The sequence below is a fragment of the Rissa tridactyla genome, chromosome 2 (assembly GCF_028500815.1).
Source record: "Rissa tridactyla isolate bRisTri1 chromosome 2, bRisTri1.patW.cur.20221130, whole genome shotgun sequence".
Classification (NCBI taxonomy): Eukaryota; Metazoa; Chordata; class Aves; order Charadriiformes; family Laridae; genus Rissa; species Rissa tridactyla.
In genome coordinates, this window is record NC_071467.1 from 39857950 (window position 1) to 39878280 (window position 20331).

The following is a 20331-nucleotide window of genomic DNA, read 5'->3' on the forward strand; positions in this document are numbered from 1 at the left end:
TATGAAAGGTTTTTTTTTTCCAGTTGTTGTTTGTCTTGGCTTTGTCTTAACACTTACTTCACACTCGGTTTCAGGGAAGGTTAACCTGTGTTCAGGTTGTGTTTTCTCCAAAGAAGGCGAGGTCTTTGATTTAACTAGCTGTGAAACAGTTGGATGCACCACAAAAGCCTTGACACCTAAAAATGATAGACTCTATCTCCTTTATATTTATTAGCATCCCCACTGGGTTTATATGGATAAATAACACAACATTTAGTAGGCAAAGAATCAAGACAAGCCTTCTTCTAGCTCTCATCTGCTCAGACTTTAAAATACATGATTCAAGAGTAGACTGCAAATTTAGGATCTAAATGTTGTTGGACCAGAAATTACCAGCTGAAGACTGTTTAGGATATTTATGAAGGAACTTAGTGGACCTCTTTTCAGTTTCTGGTGGAGAGACAGAGATAAGCGTATCAGAAGTACCATCCTTCCTGACAGTGCCGCCAAAGAAACCACAAAATGAGAAAGCGTAAACCCAGAAACAGACCCAAAACCCTGATGAGTTTTCCACTGAATGCTGAGGCACATAGGCTCTGCGGAGAGACGTAACTCTCTGGGGCGTGTAACTGTGCACAGCACTTTATAAAGTAATTAAGAAGAAAGAAACAGTGTTCTGTTAAAAAGACTGCCAGTTCCCCAGAGAAAATAGCTTTGTGTATCACTTTATGCTAGTGGTGACAGAATAGAAAACAAAATGCCACAGAGTTACATCCATGTTCTTTGTCTAGAAGTATTTACAAATAACTTTACAAATTTTTACACGCATTTTCAGGTTTGCTTGTGTACTTTTAAATTAAGAGCAAAATTAGTCCCCAGAGGCTTCTAAGGCTTCAGTTGGTGCCTTGTACTGTACATTCATGCTTGGCTTCTTCCTGGGAGAAGGGAGGAAAAGAGTTTGAAAATGTGCAAACCACAGGCATCTGAAGAGCCCTGGATGTAAGGGTTCCTAGAGACCGACATCCATAGAGCGGTCGTCCTGCTTCCCTTCAAATCAGAAACAGATACTGGTGGTGGGCGAAAGGGATTAGGAAAGGAGAAGAAGCCATATATGAATTGCAATAATCAGATGAGTACATTACTGCTGGAACATCTGAGTAAGAAGAGTCATAGATCAATTCCTACTGCATACGGCAGTTCAAACAATGCAAGGAGCGGACATTGTGAATTCTAAATACAGCATTGAAACAATCTCTTGTACACTGTTAGGGTTTGACTCCTGCTGCATATTTTGGAGTCAAAATTACTGTTTACTGACACAATCTTGACCAGGCGTAGTATGACTTTATCGGTCAAAAAATACTGACTTTTTTGAGAAAGACACACCCTTCTCCTAGTTTTCACAGGTTATTTTGTTTTCATGCCTTAACACTAAATGTTGTAAAAATATTGAAATTAAAAAAGAAAAAATTTACAATTTACAAGTGTCCATATAAGTAAATTATTCAAAAATTCAAGATCATCTACAAGGATCTACGAAATAACAACGCTGATAATGACACTGAGCCTGTGGGAAGAGCAATCCACATGCCGTGAGAAACGGATGGTGGATTTCTTCCACAGCGATGAGTCACAAGGTTGGTCTTTTCTTCTAAAATCTGTTTCTTCAGCTACAGCGGCAGAAGTCTTGAGTCCATGTTCATTACTTACTTCGACCTAAAAAGCAGAATATATGAATTACTTACAAATTTAAACCTATTCTGTTTATCTTCTAATTTGTGAGATGTAAATTCACACCTGCTGCCAGGTTAGTAACTCCTGAACAAATGGATAAAACACCTCTGGTCACTAATTTCCTCAGCTGCAAGACCCGCATATAAGGTCAAGAATGAATGGCTGGGTACAAAGGAGTAGCTTTGTATCATGCAACCACAAAGGCAAAAATCATTTGTGGAAAAGCCCTGCAAGCGGCGAAACGTGTCTAAAGCTCACATAATCATAGATTCTTTTTAGCATAATATATTTTAACAGTGTAAGATGTATTTTCACAGGTGACAAAATTCAGACATGATCTGACTACAACATGTTGCATTTGAGCTGGACTCACACTATTTATAGTCCTCACCACAACCACATGCCTGCTGAATCTATATATATATAAAACACGACTCACAGTAAACCGTGTTCACTTGTGTAATCTTGGGAAATCTATGATGGTCTTTCGTAGCAATTTTACAGTGGGTAGAGTCTCAGGAGAAGATACAAACAGGACAGGGTCACACAGACCCGTCACAAAGAGGTGACCTCTCTACTGGCAGTTTCTGAGACGCTGAATCAGTCCCACGCGCAGAAGTTCGCAATGTCCCTAGAAATGCTAGGAACATCCCTAATTGGAATTGGGGACTCAGTGTCTGTCCAGACAGGGTTGCCTAAAGATATATTAGTAGCACTGGATCAGATGTACTCATCCGAACCGGAATAAGACACATGTAAACTTTAACTTCTGCAAACCATTAATAATAATAATAATAATAATAATGATAAAAACCCTAATGCAAGCCAAAACACAACTTTTTTTTTTTCTTCTAATCCCCATGCTTTTCTCTTTTCTGTGTAGCAGTTTGTGAAGCAATTCTAATTACTGCCAAGTGACCTGCCTATTGATATTGTGCTTGAAACAGAAGAAAACACAACAGTTTTCTTCATAGTCCATGTGCTCTAGTGCCAATGAGAACTTTTTTTTTTTTTTTTGCCCACTCCCTCTGTTGTCTCCTGCCTTACACACATCTTAATTGAAATTGTGTTCAGGGCAAAGATCCTTGTCCGGTAGCCTAATGGAGTTATAGGCAGAATGAAGAGCAAACATACAAGCTATGATCATTCATATTTGCATTAAAAAATGTTCCCTGTGAAAACAAGTTCTTTAACCTCTTCTCAGGGGTGAAAAGGAAAACTAATCTTAGACTTGCTAATCATGAATAATTATGGCAGCACTAAGCAGACATTATACTGAATATGAGGACTCAACAAAACTAGACTGTCTTCTACATAGTTTTGATGAGGCCACAGAACCTTGTTTTTTCAATGGGCTCTGTTTAGTTTATTCATGAATGAAATAAGGGGAATAGAAGCGGTGAGAAAAAGGGAATCACCTATAAAAAGCACCACACTTGTAAACTTTTTCTTTTTTAATTTCAATATTTTTTCCCATGAGTAAAGTGGTAAGGATGGCAAAAGATCTGTAACCTTTATTAAGGCTTGGAAAGTATTTAACAAGTGTTATTCATGTTCAATTCTAAGAGAACAGAAATGGAGTTTTTCACAGCCTGGGTACCAGAAGTCACATTTCTTAGGAATACTATGGATTCTCAGAATATATATAGCTGATACAGATAGCAATTAACTTATCAAAAGCAGTCAGGAAGGCTGGTGTGCTGCAGAGAGATAATCATCTACAAATATCTGGCACAATCCATTGACCATTCAAATTGTTTCCAGCAATTTGGCTTTTAATCCAGACTTTTGATCAGTGATAGTATTTTTCCTCCCTGCTTAGGTAAAAAACCTCTCTGTATGTTTCAGTGCGTAAAACCAAAACTTCAATAAAGAAGAAAAATCAGTATAATTTATCTTCCAGTTTTATATTTCTAGCAGGAATAGAGAGGCCAGAGAGGGTTCTCCCAGCTATACAAAAGTACCCGTACATGGGAAATGGGAAGATGCCATTTATTTTCCAGTATTGCAAGCTCACCAGCAATGCCAAAATCCTTTGAGCTACTTGACCCAACATCTGCCACCGAAGTACAAATTCTCAGGTTCAGTGCCTTTTCTACCAAAAACAAATGAACAGATTTTGCAGGAACGTATATGTAAGGTTTTTGTGAAAACGTCTTTTTTTTCCTCTCCTTTAGCTATAGTAATTTTGCTAAGAAAGTAGTAAACATTTATTCACCTAATACTTTAAAATTAACCCCAATGCGGGTTTAGAGATTAAAATCTTTTATGGAGAGGTGTAAATGTTGTAGTTGTGGCTTGCTTTCTCCTGGATACCAATTTCACTTTTTCAGTCTCTAACATCTTATTCAGAATGGTCAACCCCCCATTTTGCTGTCATCTTTCCCACAGAAAATGCATCAAAATTGGCATTTAATGAAATATTATTGAAAACGCAGATTCCAGTGTAGAGGGTGTACTTAATGTCATGTCAAACTGTTCATTGTTTCATTTTGTTGTCTTAACACGATATTTCTTCCTGTTCTAACATACACCATCATACTGAGGGGACTTTTCTCCTTTTTAGGCCTTCATAATCCTACAATATTCACTCACTAAAATTGACTGAAATTTTGCCCATGTTTATTTCTACAAACCGAAAGCTGAAGCATTAATAAAATATATTTAAAAACATGCAAAAATTAATAAAGTCACAAGCAAAGTTCAGGTATGAAGTGCCCCCGCAAAATATTTGGTTAGCAAGTGTCCACTTTAAATTAAAACTCCCAGCACATGCACACATGTGTACACCAGGAAAAACATTCAAACCCATTTTAATTCTGTTAACTGGTAAGTAAAATACAGTAAGTCATTAAATCAGTTTCAGTCAATTAGCTGCACATGGATTTGATGTTACGTTTGAGATGCATGAAAGGCCCGAAGCTAAATTTAAAGACAGAAAGCATCAGGGCAACAACTTTCAAGCATCTAAGAAGAATTTCCAAATGAGTATCTTCTGGTTTACCACTAATATTTTGAAATATCATCTATTTAAAGTTATCTGAGCTTCTGCCAAAATATATGTACTAGTAATGTCTCCCCGCATCTTAATTTATTCTAAATAAAATGAATAGATATGCATCCAAAATTATTCATTAGTTAACAGAGTAGGAAGAGTCTATGAAAACATGTGATTTTCATGGTGGGAGCAAATAAGTGATGACAGAGGGATAATGAACTTCCAGTGAACCTCTGCAGATAGATAGATTTTAAGCTGACTAGCAGTTTTTCAGCAAACATTTTTCTTTCAGTAGCTAGACAAATGTAAAAGCTTCCGCTTTTCCATAAATGGGTTAATCTCATTACGGTTTATGCAGCAGCAGCAGCCATAAACCACCTCTTTTCTTGCTAAAAAGTCAGCAGGGAAGCAATTCCATCCTTCACTGAGAGGCTCTCCTTGCGTTAAGCCGAGGCACGACATGGCAGACATGGTGATATCTACTAATCCTTGCTCTAGCGGATACGTCATCAATGACAAAGTGTCCTTACTTGCATGTTTTATGGGGATTAATTTTTAATTAAGTTCTAATTAAAATATAATTAAATTATTAGTAACCTGATGCCAAAATTATTTCAGGAGAAGGTTAGCTTTCAGTCCCGTTAGAAGGATTAATGTGGTCCATAGGACCAGAACCTTACCTACAGGCTTTACAGGCTTTAACTCAACATGTTCCTGGGGGGGCTGTCGGTAGGAGTATGTGTCAAGTCCACCTATGAAATCAACTGAAAATACAACAGTTCCAGAAATGAACAAATGGAAATGAAAATATGTCAACTGAAAAAGAAATATGGACAAATTATGTTTAAAAAAAAAAATGAATAGTAAGTGCGTGCACAGATTCGCGTGCTAGAAATAAACAAGTAGGTAAAAATGCTGTGGAAGCTGCTTACGGAAGGCTCTGTCTTCCTTGGGGTCCATTTACAGAATCACAGGAATCACACAGAATCACTGAATGGTTCGGGTTGGAAGGGACCTTAAAGATCACCTAGTTCCAACCCCGCCGCCCTGGGCAGGGACACCTCCCACTAGACCAGGCTGCTCAAAGCCTCATCCGGCCTGGCCTTGAACACCTCCAGGGATGGGACATCCACAACTTCCCTGGGCAACCTGTTCCAGTGTCTCACCACCCTCACAATAAAGAATTTCTTCCTGATATCCAATCTAAATCTACCCTCTTTCAGTTTGAGGCCGTTACCCCGTGTCCCATCATTACACTCCCTGATCCAGAGTCCCTCCCCATCCTTCCTGTAGGCCCTCTTTAGGTACTGGAAGGCCACTATAAGGTCTCCGCAGAACCTTCTCTTCTCCAGGCTGAACAGCCCCAACTCTCTCAGCCTGTCCTCACAGCAGAGGTGCTCCAGCCCTCTGATCATCTTTGTGGCCCTCCTCTGGACCCGTTCCAACAGGTCCATGTCCTTCATGTGTTGAGGGCTCCAGAGCTGGACACAGTACTCCAGGTGGGGTCTCACCATAGGGGAGTAGAGGGGCAGAATCACCTCCCTCGACATGATGTCCATGCTGCTTTTGATGCAGCCCAGGATGCGGTTGACTTTCTGGGCTGCAAGTGCACATTGCTGGCTCATGTCGAGCTTCTCGTCTACCAGCACCCCCAAGTCCTTCTCCTCAGGGCTGCTCTCAAGCCATTTTCTGCCCAAACTGGAGCCCTCTGCCTGGCAAGACAGGCTATCCGTTGGCTGAGCAGACAAGCACACTCCTGCCAGTGCGCGTGCAAAAGGAGCATTCACAGAGCAGCAGAGTACGGAAACAGAAGCCACTGTGGGGTGATGTAGGTGCTTTTCTTTAGGGCTATCTCAGCATATATTTCATAATTCACTTTCAACTCCTTTTTTTTAGAAAAGTAGGCAGCGGAAACTGTTTTGCTTGTGAACCTAATTTCACCTAAACTTTTACAAATCAATGGACTGACAGGAATGAAACACAAGGAAAACCAAAGGTGTGTCAGCTGAATTGAGAATCAACAGGTGAGAACTTAATTTTAAAAAAGAGCAGGTTCTTCTCTGGATGAACTTGTGGGGACAGGAAGCTTTTTCAGAGCCCTTCCACTTTCTCTCAAGATTTCTATGTCAGAAATACTGTGGGGATATCTGCCCTTGAGAAGTTTTTAGTTCTTTCTATGATCATAATGATTTTAAACTCAGACATTTTAGTCTGAGTCCTGTATCTTCTTATTTTTGGTAAGATTTTAAGCAGCCTCAAGAAACCACATGTCCAAGCTACCCTAGAAATCTAAAAGCAGATTGATGGAGAAGGTTATATCTCTGTTGATTCAGACGGGCTTTTTGCAGGCTTGTGCAGAGAGGACAAATTCTGAGCACATTAGTATTCTTTGCTCACATGGAAAGCAACTGCCTTTATTTGTTTATATATATATGCATATATCAAAAGCCCTAAGCAGAATTTAGATCCTCACTGTGTTAATCACTGTATGAGCGTGTAATAAGAAACAGCCCCCTCCTAAGCAATGGATGCCCTAGGTGAACAAAGAAAGAAAGAGTGCGTATCCAGGACGAGGGGGTGGGGAAATGGGGCTGAGAGACGGAAGGACTGATGAAATACCCTCTGAAATCTGTGGAAATGCTCCTGTTGATTCTAGTTGCCTCTCCTCTTGAGTCCAGGAAAGGGGTAGCTTAGCTGAAATCTGAGCGTGATGTACTTCAATCACACAGCATCGCCTTAGCCGCAAGACATTTTCCTTAAAACTGTCTGAGCAGGACATAATGCTGAAGAGCTAGCCCAGCCCAAGCGCCAGCCCTAGCCTATCTGCACCTCCTCTTTACTGTATTTCTTTCGTGTTGCAGCTCTCCTTCAGAATGCTGTCACTAAATAAAATAGCTTACATCAAAACTGACGTAAGCAGTAACGGGACCGAACCCTTACAAAGAGACATATTTGCAGATATATTTTTGTAAAAACTGTTTTTTTCAAATATCTAATATAAGACATAGTTACTGATTCTTTTTTTTTTTTTGGAAAAAATTGTGTCCGTAGTGATATAATTTGGTTTTGTGGTTATATATTTTAGTTTTCCCTGCTCTCTGAAGGGGTTTGTTCTTTTTTACTGTGAACGTGTGACAGAAAGAGTTAGAAAGTATGTTTTTGAGACAATGCAACACTTCAGAACCACGCGTCATTCCTCTTAGCAACAAAAAGCATCATCTGCAACTTTAAGCAGTGAGAGAATTTAAAGTAACTAGATCTTCTACCAACAAATCTTTTGGAGGAAGAAATGAAGTCAATATGTATTAATGATTGACAACATAGACATGTCTTTGTCTGACAAAGAAAATATTTTTAATAGCACCATTCAACAAGTTTTGAGATGAGCTGTTTAGCTGAGGCTTTCTCTTTTGCAATCCAAGACATGTTATACAGTATTAAAGTTGAAGTTTGACTTAAAACTCACGCGAAGCTAATTCTCAAGGCAAGAAGCTGCTCTATCACACACAATGGAATGTGCCATTTTTCATTATGCACTCTATTTTATGGCTGATAGCTCTTTAATATGAAGATTCATCATCAGCTATTTGAATTATAAGTTACTTTTCTAATTTTAAAAATTCAGCCTGATTTTACCTGATATTTTCACCAGTTATGTCTAGTACACTCCCAGGACTAAGACCACAAACGACCATTAAATATAGACAATTGAATTTTTGTTTTCATTCTGTACAAAGATATTATTATGTATATTTCACTTGAAACAGACATCTTAGACGTCCAATTTTGATAAAATACTTTAAAACTTTACGTTGACTAAACTTTTAGGATGCATACATCCGTCTTGGCCAAAAGTAAACAGCAGAAACATCTGTATAGGTTTCCCAAGGGGAAAAGAGTTTAAGGATGATATCAAATAATTGATTTTGTTTATTTCTGGCCTGATTCATGGATTATGGATAATTTCTACCATAGATTCATAGGACTACAGTAATTAACTTCAGAAAGTTGCATATGCCTGGAACAACAAAAAAAAATATTTCTATACAGTTCTATAATTCTATGGATTAAATTAAAAAACAAAACAAAACAAAACAACAAAACCCACACAAAACCCCACAAAACACAACTTGTTAGCAGTAGGGATATTCAGTCACTAAACAAGGAGCACCCCACAGAGTCCAGTCATTAACTACAGTCATGCAGAGAGAAACTTAAAATCCTAGGGAGAGGATTTTTTAGCACCCCACAGATAATAGCGGGCTACAGCAAAAGCCGGTTATTTTATCTGCAGCTGGCTGCAAATCATGATCCATATTCCCAGGGAATTTCTCTCTCCTTGTGTCACCTCAGTTTTGTGGTCATGCTGGATGCTTAATGGCCAGTGTGAAATGTTCCTTCAGAGTTCACTACCTGCTGGGCTTGGAAGTGCAAATCTGTGCTGGCCGTCCACCGCGGGCAGTCCATTAAAACGATGTTCATTCACTCCCGGGCCATATCAGAGGAACAGTTGTCATAATCTGCCTGAGTGAGAAAAGTGCAACACACTGCTGGCTGAAGAAAGTGTATCCACTGTCATCAGTAATTTTGAGGGTTATTCTTTTCTAGGCAGATGACGTTTAGGTTTGCCTTACTACTATTAATCCAGCGCATTCGCCCATATGTCAGTTAAAATTTCCTTTCCTTTGAAGTTAGGGCAGAAGAATCAGGGCTCCGAAAAAATTCTTTCTCCTTTCTCACCCTCTCATCTGGAATTCAGCTTCTCTGGCAACATCCCACTGACCTGCTGGCAGGCCCTGTGCAAACCTCTGCCAGAGCTTGTCAGACCATTGGTATATTACTAATTTCTCCTTTCAAAGTTGGCAAATTGTAAGCACGTCTGGAGGTGCAGGGTATGAAGAGAGCAGTGATATGCAGATAGTATGATTCTTAGTAAATCCTGCAGCCTCTTGGCCTGGAATACCTTAGATCTTATTGATGCTTGCCTCCCCTTTTTATAGATGAGAGGAAGCCCCAGAACTGATGGCTGGAACGGCTGGCACCTCCAGCTGTCCCCTTTCCAAGAGAGGGGCAGGCTAGCAGCTGCTCAAACATGTGTTTTTATGTACAGAAGATTTTATTAACCTATGGGCTTCCAAACACTATTTTGCATTGAATTATTTTCCTTGTGCTTAGATTTTTTTGAATGGCAATATATTAATGCAATTACATTCATTAAGAAAAGGTATGTAACCGGGAGGGTGTAACCAGGTCATGTAAGTGACAAGTAGTAAGAAAAGGAGACAAAGTCAACAAGAAAGAGGGAGCAAAACTGGGGATTGACGATAAATCAGTGCTAGATGCATAAAGTCCAAACTTTGGACTTTCCAATGTTTGCACTTGTAGCTTATATAAAATTTCTAGATAAGCATGTTTGGGGTTTTTTTGTAGTCTCTCTACTTTTCCAGTTGCCTTCCATTCTCAAGAGACACACTGTTCTTACACCCTTCACTGAACCAGCCAGGCTGACCCACCTCTCTGTCTGGAGCCAACACTACCCATTTTTCCCTCTTCATACTAAGTCTGAGCACCTAAGCCTCAAGTCACGTAGCAGAAGAATCACACGTTCCTTTTCAGGATCCCAGGAATAGATTGTCATTTTTGTAGAGGACTAAAGGAGGGAAAAATGTGTGCAAGATAATTAAGAAAGGGAGAAGAAGAGACGCCAGTAATCATATGTGGCACTGTGATTGCTGCTCTGTCTCTATAAAGTACTAGCAGAAGGTAATCAGGTTAAAACAGGATAAAGTGGTAGAAAATTACTAAGCGACGACCTTTTATTACTCCAAGATAGAAGAGGAATATTTCAGGGTTCCACAGTAGTTATTAAGATTTTGCACCAGATTTTCTTCTTAGTCTTCACCTAGCGAGATAAATTGTCATTTTAAAAACTCCCCTACATCGTAACATGTAAGTACCAGACCTCTGCAGGACTGCACTGAAAGAAGCATCCTCTCACAAGTTGCCTTAGAAAGGGCACTGGTATGGAAATTGTAACTATGATCTTTTTTACTGAACTCACTCCTCATTTTATTAGTGTTGTGACATGCAAGATATCAATATAGGATATTCAGAGATTTTTTTTTTATTCTCCAAGGATATGACTTCCCAGTAAAATGAACGAAGTATGAGGAAGAGAGAAGATATCAGGAAGTGAAGATGGCTCAAACCTTCTTAACCCAGACCCCTCCAGTCATTCCAAATCTGAAAGTACCTCTCCAAAATGTTCTGTGTGCCAAGGCTTCGAAAGCTATTTACAGCCATCCCATCCCATTACTGAAGTTAAATGACAGGCTGTCTGATTATGTTCTTTTTTTCCCCTTACAGTAAGCTTTTCCCAATCACTTTCAAGTCATTAAGGACTCCTGGCCACTACATGGTAAAAGTCCCTAGAAGAGTACGGTCATTACACATAAGGTCTATAGGAAAAATAGCTGTAACAAGTTTATTATCACTAATTTTGTATCAGAAAAGAATACACTTTAAGCTGAAAATATATAGGAATTCTTTCCTTTAGGCTTCAACAAACATCCATTTTTCATGGTATTGTGCTATCTGCAAACTCCTATGCAAAGTATAAGTTGATGAGCAATAGTTTTCCGTTTTGGTTTAAAATGTTATGTTGTACTCTCTCTAAATACTTGTCAGAGCCTTATCTTTTTGACAAAGCAAATCATGCTGGGCATCAACTATCCCACACATCTCAGTGTAGTTGGCAATGATTTACGTTATTCATCAGCCATGCTGTCTGAACAAAATACTTCTGATGATACGTTTTCTTCCTATATGGGTCAATATTTTTCTGTTCCTCATTTTAATGAAAATGCTAACATTTTAATCATAATACTAACACTTTTTTCTTAATATTTTTATTGATGGCTAAAATGCTTGCGTAATGACTAAAAACTAAATGACTATTTATTTATGGAAAGAAGCATATGGAAGTTGTATTTAAAAACCCTTCAAAAAAAGAAAGCATTTTTCTGAGGCTTGTGTTTAAAGGTGCTATTGCTAGTTCTAGAATAAGATTTCAAACATAGTGCAGGGTAGCCTTCTTCCTGCCTATGACCAACGTAAATTGCAAACAATTCCAATTACAGTTTCCTACATAATTTTTACACGGTAAGAAAATTAGAAATGTCAAAAATCTTAGCTCACTTGTTTTCACTAATTACTGTTTTTCCCCTCTCTGGCACCCTTTCTGATCTAATCTGTTTTGGTGCAGGATGCTCTGGGATTCCCTCTTTTTCTTACCATTAAAGGTACTATACTGTCTGTGTACAAATTAAGCTAGCAAAGGAAAAAAATCCATGCATAAAAGATACTAAGCGCCCAGAAATGACGTCTATCAATTACATTCACAGAATACCAAGAGAGAAGCAATGCCATTGAGTTGTCACAACACATACTCAGTCAATCCACTAAAATGGCAGCTCAAGTAGTAGTCAAGAGTCCAGACTGTTGTACAGAAGGCTGTCACAGCTTCAGTCACACCTCCAAACACATGGTCTTCAAGATAAATATGTCCAAGTTGGCTTCAGAAGAGACAGAACTCTGAATCTGCTTTTTGAAGTTATGCTTTGATCTTTTTCGGCATTCTGATTCAGGGATGTATGTTATGTATTAGCGTGCCTTTATATTACTGCTGAGTTTGATGCCATAAACTTTTAAAAATGTTCAGTGCAAATGCTAGGATTGACTGGAATTGATCTATGCCACTTACAGTTCCTTGCTAAGTCACATGTTAGTGGTTTTATTCCTTCAAGTTGTTTGTTTTTTTTCCCCTATCAGTTGAGTCCCACAGAATGCTGCTTCTGGCCTGTCGTTGTTCCTATCCATACCATTTTATTTTTGCTTCAGTTGTTTGTCAGCATGATCCATTTATTTATTTTTGAGACAATGTTTAAGTATCTATTTCTGCCTGGTTATTACCTACCCAAGAATATCACAACTGCTGTTTCTAAGCTTAACTACAAGTCACAGGTGCTGTAGTATGTGAAATAAATGTCCCCTTACATAATGCAGACCCTGTTCAAGTCTGTTGAATAATTAAAGATAAACTTCCTAGAGCAAAGTATTTACAAGATCAAATACATGACATAAAGCCATGCCTTTCAGAACACTTGTGGCATTTGGAGGAAAGGATTTCTATGCATACAACAAAGTTCACTTCCTCTATTCAAACCAGAAGAATATTAACGTTATTTTTAAAAGTAAGTTATAGGACTGGAGGGACCCTTTTTACCATTGAATGATTCTGGATTTTTGTTCACACCTTCCTAGGGACGGAAGGCTGTTACTAAACTTTGATGCTATCAACCTCTCTCACATTGGATTTGCTTCATGTGTTTGTATCTTTACTTGTCTCAGGAAGAGTGAACAGGAGTGAGCCAAGGATGTTGAGGAAAGCATGTCTGTGTGCATGGCACAGCCCAGGACACGAGCCAGAGAGGCAAGGAGATGCCAACCTGGTCCTCAAGCTGAGGCCGTGGACTGGAACTGCAAATTGGGCAGGTCTTAGAGAGGATGGAGAGAAGGCACCGCTAAGAACCAGAGAGGCCAAGCAGAGTCTGCTGCAATTCAAGAAACCGGAGACTTGGCTGAGACTCAAATGGGAAGCATGGTTCTCCAACCACATGGACACAGACAACAAGAGAGGAAATTTTATAAGCCTCTCATTTCCGTTCTGTATGACCTAGTAACTTTGAGTTTTCCATTTAAGAAGTGTGCTAGTTTAAAACCCAATTAATCCTGCGTTTTTTGAGTTTTGTGTTGTGGTTTTCTTTGGGAGTGTGAGCATCTACTTCAAAGTTCCAGCTGATTGAAGCTCTCTCACACTCAGCCTGTGTTGCAATTTTTCTTGTCCTTTCTTTATACCCCTATTTTCAAATCTTTGCTTTAACATCTCTGCCCGTTAACACCTTTTGCTGTCAGTCAGGAGACTCTCCTTCTTCCCTGACCCTTCCTTCCTTTATTAGTAGCTGACTTTGCTGTGATCCAGGTACAGAACTACCATCTTTACCTTGACAGACTTGACATCTTGCACTTGATACACACATCAAAATGTAGACACACACATCAAATGTACATTCCAGTAGCCTGAGAGGTCAAGTATCAGTTTTTCCAGAAGAACACTGATCCGGTGATATTTTCTACTTTATGATATCAAGCACATCACGTTTTGTAATGTTGTTTTCCACTTCAGATGAGTCAATTTCCATTTCCTCATCCTCCTTCCTCCCTGCCTTTGCCTCCATGACCATCAGTGACATCCTATGTAGAAATCCTGCTATACCGCATCTCATTTGCTCCTTAGTGTGGGGAATTGTATGCGTTCCCTCCCCTACAACTCCTGCTCACAGCCATACAGTGTTTAGCGGTGATGTGCTTCAATCCCCAAAGCTTTTTACCTTGGGCTTTCTACCCCACACTTTCCAGGGTTTCAGCCTCTTTAAACTGCAAACTACCTTTTTTCTTCTGCTAAGCAGGCAATGCTGCCTCCAGCGCTGCTGGGGCCTTCCTCTCCTCATCCCAGTAGAAAAGCTCACATTTGCCCTCTTTGTCTAATCAGCAGGTAAGCTTGTGGTCCTACTGTGCCTTCTCTGAATTCAAGTCTACAGATCAGAAACAGAAGTGGATAAACTCCTTCTGTGATCTCCAGATTCTCAGTCTTCTCCTTTCAATCTTTTTTCTCTCTGGATGAGCACAAACTGCCAAGCTCTTATCTTCTCTGTGTTCTTGCCTTTAGTTTTTCAAGATGGAGGAGCCAGCAAAATAACCCTTATGTTGGTCAGTGTCATGCCTGCCTTCTTTAGCCCAAGTAAATGCACTATCAAGTCCTTCTATGGTGCCTTCAGTCTTACCCAGAATATCTGGTCATCCGCTATTTCGGTGCTATTGTGGATGTATCTGGTAAGCCTGCTACTTAATCACATCCAAGTGTAGCACTCGTCTCCGAGTGCTTTTCTGCAAATGCGGAAACTTACTGCACCTCATATGTTATTGCTTTTGTCCTGCTCTATCTTCACCTTCAAGTTGTCTTATTGATCTCTTAATATTTCTTTTTGGCATTACGATCTCTGTCACCAACTCAAATTAGCACCTCAGAACGCCAAAATATAATATGACTACATTCTCAGATTTGAAAATAGAGCTAAGAATGTAGAGCATTACAAAACTGGAGATTACAATGTCCAGTGGTTTTCTCATATATGATGGAGCGAAAAAAGAAGTATCACGCGTGTCAGCAAACGTGATGGCTAGGAAAATGGTTTTCTCATTCTTAGAAAGTTGGTATCATTTTATATTAGAAGAAAGATGACTGTTCAAAAGGGGAATAGAATCTGTAACAGGATTAATACTCATTTTGAAGCCACCAGTGAATCAATCTGCTAATGATAAAGAAAGATAATGCAATAATGACCTCATCAATAAAATATCCTCTCCCTGAAGAAAGATGAAGTAAAAAATCCACTTTTATGAAAACCTTGTAACTCTCAAATTTCAGTCCTCCAAAATAACATGTTGTCATGATTAAGGAGGAAAAGAAAATGAGTAGAAATCAATGCCAGGGAATAAGAGTCATCATATAAATGGTGAGAGTCACATGGCATTACTTCGTTTTGTTGCACCTACCCTGTAATATTGAGAAAAACACAGATGTACTGAGATTAAATTTCTGCCAACAAAACCAACTGTATATTTACTGATTCAAGGTAAAAGATGTCAAATGAAGTTTAAAGTGAGTCCAGCTATGACCCAGATCACAGAGCACTGGTAAGAGAAAGACCTGTTATGATATATATATATATATAAAATAAAGCACATCATCAACACAGACTAAATACAATAAATATAATGTAGACTTTTCAAAAAATAGGTTTTTTAAGAAGTGGTAATATATTTTATTTGACCAGCTGGCCCAGCTGGAAAACCATATCAGCTATATCACCAGATTTAGTAAGATAACAGCTCTTGCTATAAATCTTGATTCTTTTATATCCTGAAATCATTAGAACTATTGAAATAGAATCATAGAATTGCCTAGGTTGGAAGGCACCTTTCACATCATCTAGTCCAAACATCAACCTAACTCTGACAAAAAACATCACTAAACCATATCTCCCTAAGCACCAGGTCTACTCGTCTTTTAAATACCTTCAGTGATGGTGACTCAACCACTTCTCTGAGCAGCCTGTTCCAATGTTTGATAACCCTTTCAGTGTAAAAATTTTTCCTAATATCCAGTCTAAACCTTCCCTGGCACAACTTGAGGCTGCTTCCTCTTGTTCTACTGCCTGTTACTTGGGAGACTGACCCCCACTTCGCTACAACCTCCTTTCAGGTAGTTGCAGAGAGTGATAAGGTCTCCCCCCAGCCTCCTTTTCTCCAGGCTAAAAAACCCCAGTTCCCTCAGCTGCTCCTCATGAGACTTATTCTCCAGACCCCTCACCAGCTTTGTTGCCCTTTTCTGGAATTGCTCCAGCATCTCAATGTCTTTTTTGTAGTGAGGAGCCCAAAACTGGACACAGTACTCGAGGTGAGGCCTCACCAGTGCTGAGCACAGGAGGACAATCACTTCCCTAGTCCTACTCACCACACTGTTCCTGATACAGGCCAGGATGCGGTTGGCCTTCTTGGCCACCTGGGCACACTGCTGGCTCAGATTCAGCAGGCTGCCCACCAACACCCCCAGGTCCTTTTCTGCCAGGCACTCAGTTCTGCCAGTTTCTCTCCAGCCACTCCTCCCCAAGCTTGTAATGCTGCATGGGGTTGTTGTGACCCAAGTGCAGGACCCAGCATTTCTCCTTGTTAAACCTCATACCATTGTCCTCAATCCACCGATCCAGCCTGTCCAGATCCCTCTGCAACACCTTTCTACCCTCAAGCAGGTTGACACTCCCACCCAACTTGGTGTTGCCTGCAAACTTACTGAGGGTGCACTCAATCCCCTTGTCCAGATCGTTGATAAAGATATCAAAGAGAACCGACCCAAATACTGAGCCCTGGGAAACACCACTCGTGACCAGCCACCAACTGGACTTAACTCCATTCACCACCACTCTCTGGGTCCGGTCATCCAGCCAGTTTTTAACCCAGCAAAGAGTACTCCTGTCCAAGCCATGGGCAGCCAGTTTCTCCAGGAGGATGCTGTTGGAAACTGTATCAAAGGCCTTACTAAAGTCCAGGTAAACAACATCCACAGCCTTTCCCTCATCCACCAGGTGGGTCACTTTGTCACAGAAGGAAATCAGGTTTGTCAAGCAGGACCTGCCTTTCATGAACCCAAGCTGACTGGGACTGATCACCTGGTTGTCCTTCATGTGCCACATAATGGCACTCAGGATAATCTGTTCCATGACCTTCCCAGGCACCAAGGTCAGGCTGACAGGCCTGTAGTTGCCCGGATCATCCTTCTGGCCCTTCTTGTGGATGAGCATCACATTTGCTAGATGCTAGTCAACTGGGACCTCCCCAGTTTGCCAGGACTGCTGGTAAATAATGGAAAATAGCTTGGTGAGCACTTCCGCCAGTTCCCTCAGTACCCTTGGCTGGATCCCATCCAGCCCCATGCACTTGTGTACGTCCAGGTGTTGGAGCAGGTCCCTCACCATCTCCCTTTGGATTACAGGGGCTTCATTCTGCTCCCCGCCCCTACCTACTAGCTCAGGGGTCTGGGTACTCAGGGAACAACTGACTCTACTACTAAAGACTGAGGCAAAGAAAGCATTAAATACCTCACCCTTCTCCTCATCCTTTGTCACTACGTTACCACCATACAACTAGAAAATAGTACAACTAGAAAATACGAAACCTACAACATATAGACAACAAGTCCAGGTTTACAACAAAATGGAATTAAAAAGGTTATTTTATGAAGGCCCGAAGGTGTGATGACATCAGAGATACAGTAAAGAGAACTAAAGAACAGGTTACAGTAAAAATTCAACAGGATGAAGAAAAGAGCTTAGCAAAAACTCCCTTACATTATTTTTGGTATTTGAATATCTTCTCCTTTCTCTTGTTCTTTGACTGTGGTTATCCTAAGAAATCTTTGTGATTCTCTGTTGGCACTGGTATTTCTCTTACTTGGATTTTATCAGTATTCAATCCTTCTTTTTCCAAACAAAACTGACAACTTTTCTTGGTGGAACACACTGGTTACCATTAGATTTATGAGATTTAGAACTGAGATTTTCAAAGACGGGAAATGGATAGTCAATTCTTATTCGAGTTGTTTGATTTTGCCACATTATGAGAAAGTATGTATTACCAAATAAAATGATTTTCCAAAATTGCCAGACTGTGACCTGAAATTTATGGCTTCGTTCAATGTACTTCGCTAACTTGTGCTGGTTAGACATCTCTTTTTAAATTTATACAGTAGCTGCTTTACAAAGTAGTTGTTTGAGTAGTCTCTAAGCTGCAAGCTGCAGTGTATGATTACATACAGTGGGGTACATTACATACAATGGCACCCATATTGTATGATTTTTGTCATGGATACTCTCTAAAAACAAACAACAAAAGGCAGCTTTGGTTTTTTTAGTGCTGTATTTCAAAGCTTAGTATTGTTAGAAAGGAATTGTGAATAAACCTCAGCTTCAGGAAAATTCAGTGGCAGCCTCTCAGCTCAGCTGGTCTGCATGGATCTTTTTTCATACTGTCTGCAAGGAAAAAGGGAGGACATTTCTTTCTTCTAAAATGCCCCGCCCCCTCCCCCCCGTCAGTATCTCAGATCAGACACAGGCATAAAAGAAAAGGCATTGAGAACTCTGTCCACCTAATTCATCCACAAGTCTGTTGAGTGTGTCAAACATGTTGAGATACATATAACGGGAAGCCGTGGGAATATTTATCTCAATTGTAACTGTCCAGCTCACCGAATCACCAGATTCCTTATCAGCATATAACCAAGATAATTTATGACCTGGTGCAGCCTGATTAATTGTGTACTCTCCTTGGCTCAGTACACCGCCTCATCACATGGGTGCACCTCTTGCTCCAGGTTTATGCGTCCCACACCGAAAGCAGCAGTTATGACAAGACAGAGTTCTTAGGTGTGATGTGCTAACTGGGAAATTATCACTCAAGCAACAATAACAATGAAACGATACTACTTAAGCTAAGGCCCAGAAATTAGGATAACCCATCTGCGTGAAAGTTAAGATTTGGGGAGATGGCATTTGCACAGAAAAGCGGGAGTCTGAAAAGTTTCCTTTCAAGCTCCACAAATTAAAACAGACACAAAGCTGTTGCCTTTTAGAAATGAAGAAGTAAGAAGATTGGTAGCGGAAGTGGAAAATGGATTTGCACAGAGGTTTCATTTTAATAGAGAAGCTGGGTGAAAGGTAGGGACAGGAACGGGCACCACTTAGGCCTGTATGTGATGTCAAGTGGAAGGCTCGGGAGAGGGATGCTGGATGCTGGAGTAAGATTGATTTAACAATAGATACAATTTAAGTGAAAAGGCTAAGGTGCTGGCAACTGGGGGCTGGGATAGCATCCGTTTAAAAGCAGATTTAATTTAAACAGAAAGGCCAAGGAGGTGGAAGGTGGAGACTAAACAAAAATCAATATTAAATTAGCTAAGTAGAAGCTTGAATCAAATCAGCTAGTTTAAAAAAGGGCATACTGAGTATTTGGGAGTAGAGAAGCAATGCATGGACCTAAGAAATGTCAAGGAACTCTCAATAAACTATATATCCCCTCTAATCAGAATAACATTTCCACTGAAATAAGAATATTATTTATTGCAGTAGTAAACCAAAAAATCTTAAACAAAGGTATGATCCCCAGTTTAAGGAAACTTATATGATTATAATGATATTCCTATTTAAAGTTAATTGTCTTTTATGTATATACATATATATGAGATATGGCATATAATATTCAGAACCAACGGCAGAAATGCTTAACATGAATTACATTTGCAAAAAGGAAATTTAAGAGGTAGTAGTGAACTAACCTTTAAAACTCTCCTTTCTAGTTATCAGTCTGGAAATCAATTCAAAGCTAAGGGAGTCTGTATATACCTACACTTGAAACAAAATATGTACATATTCAAATACATATTCATCCATATGCATGTACATATCCATCTACACACATATATACATACATATGTATGATTTTAACCAAGCAGGTAAAAATTGGCCAATATATGACACAACACAAATGTGTTCTGACGCATTTCTCTGTTTAGAGAAATGTGTTAGTAATTTCTGCAAATAATACATAAAATATATTTTGCTTTCCGTACAGATATTTCTAAATGCTTCACCTGTACTCCTGAAATCCCATTTAAACCATTATATATATGTGTGTATTTCTACAGTCAGAATCCAAAATCGTGTATGGAAGCTAGTGACTGAAGCTCTGTACCTTTTGGCATCTGAAAGGTCACACAATTCGTTGGTATAAAAGAGATCTTAAAAAAGTATTAAATTTTACACTCCTAAACTCTCCTTCAACTTAGTACAAAAAAGAATGAGTAGACAACTCCAACTTGATCAAAACGGTCAAGTATCATGTCGATGTATGACGTAGAGGTGAGTACATATCATCTACTGAGATGTCTG

General features: G+C 39.6%; 1 protein-coding gene across 1 annotated transcript in view; it reads right to left on the reverse strand.

Annotated features, from left to right (window-relative positions):
* Positions 1-1512: 1512 nt before the first annotated feature.
* NKAIN3 (sodium/potassium transporting ATPase interacting 3) overlaps positions 1513-20331 on the reverse strand; it is a 375633-nt gene continuing 356814 nt past the window's right edge. Inside the window, exons 6-8 of the mRNA XM_054189416.1 lie at positions 5392-5475; positions 3678-3808; positions 1513-1695 (exon numbers count right to left, since the gene is read on the reverse strand). Coding sequence (XP_054045391.1) covers positions 1513-1695; positions 3678-3808; positions 5392-5475 — 398 coding nt within the window. The remainder of the gene's footprint in view (positions 1696-3677; positions 3809-5391; positions 5476-20331) is intronic.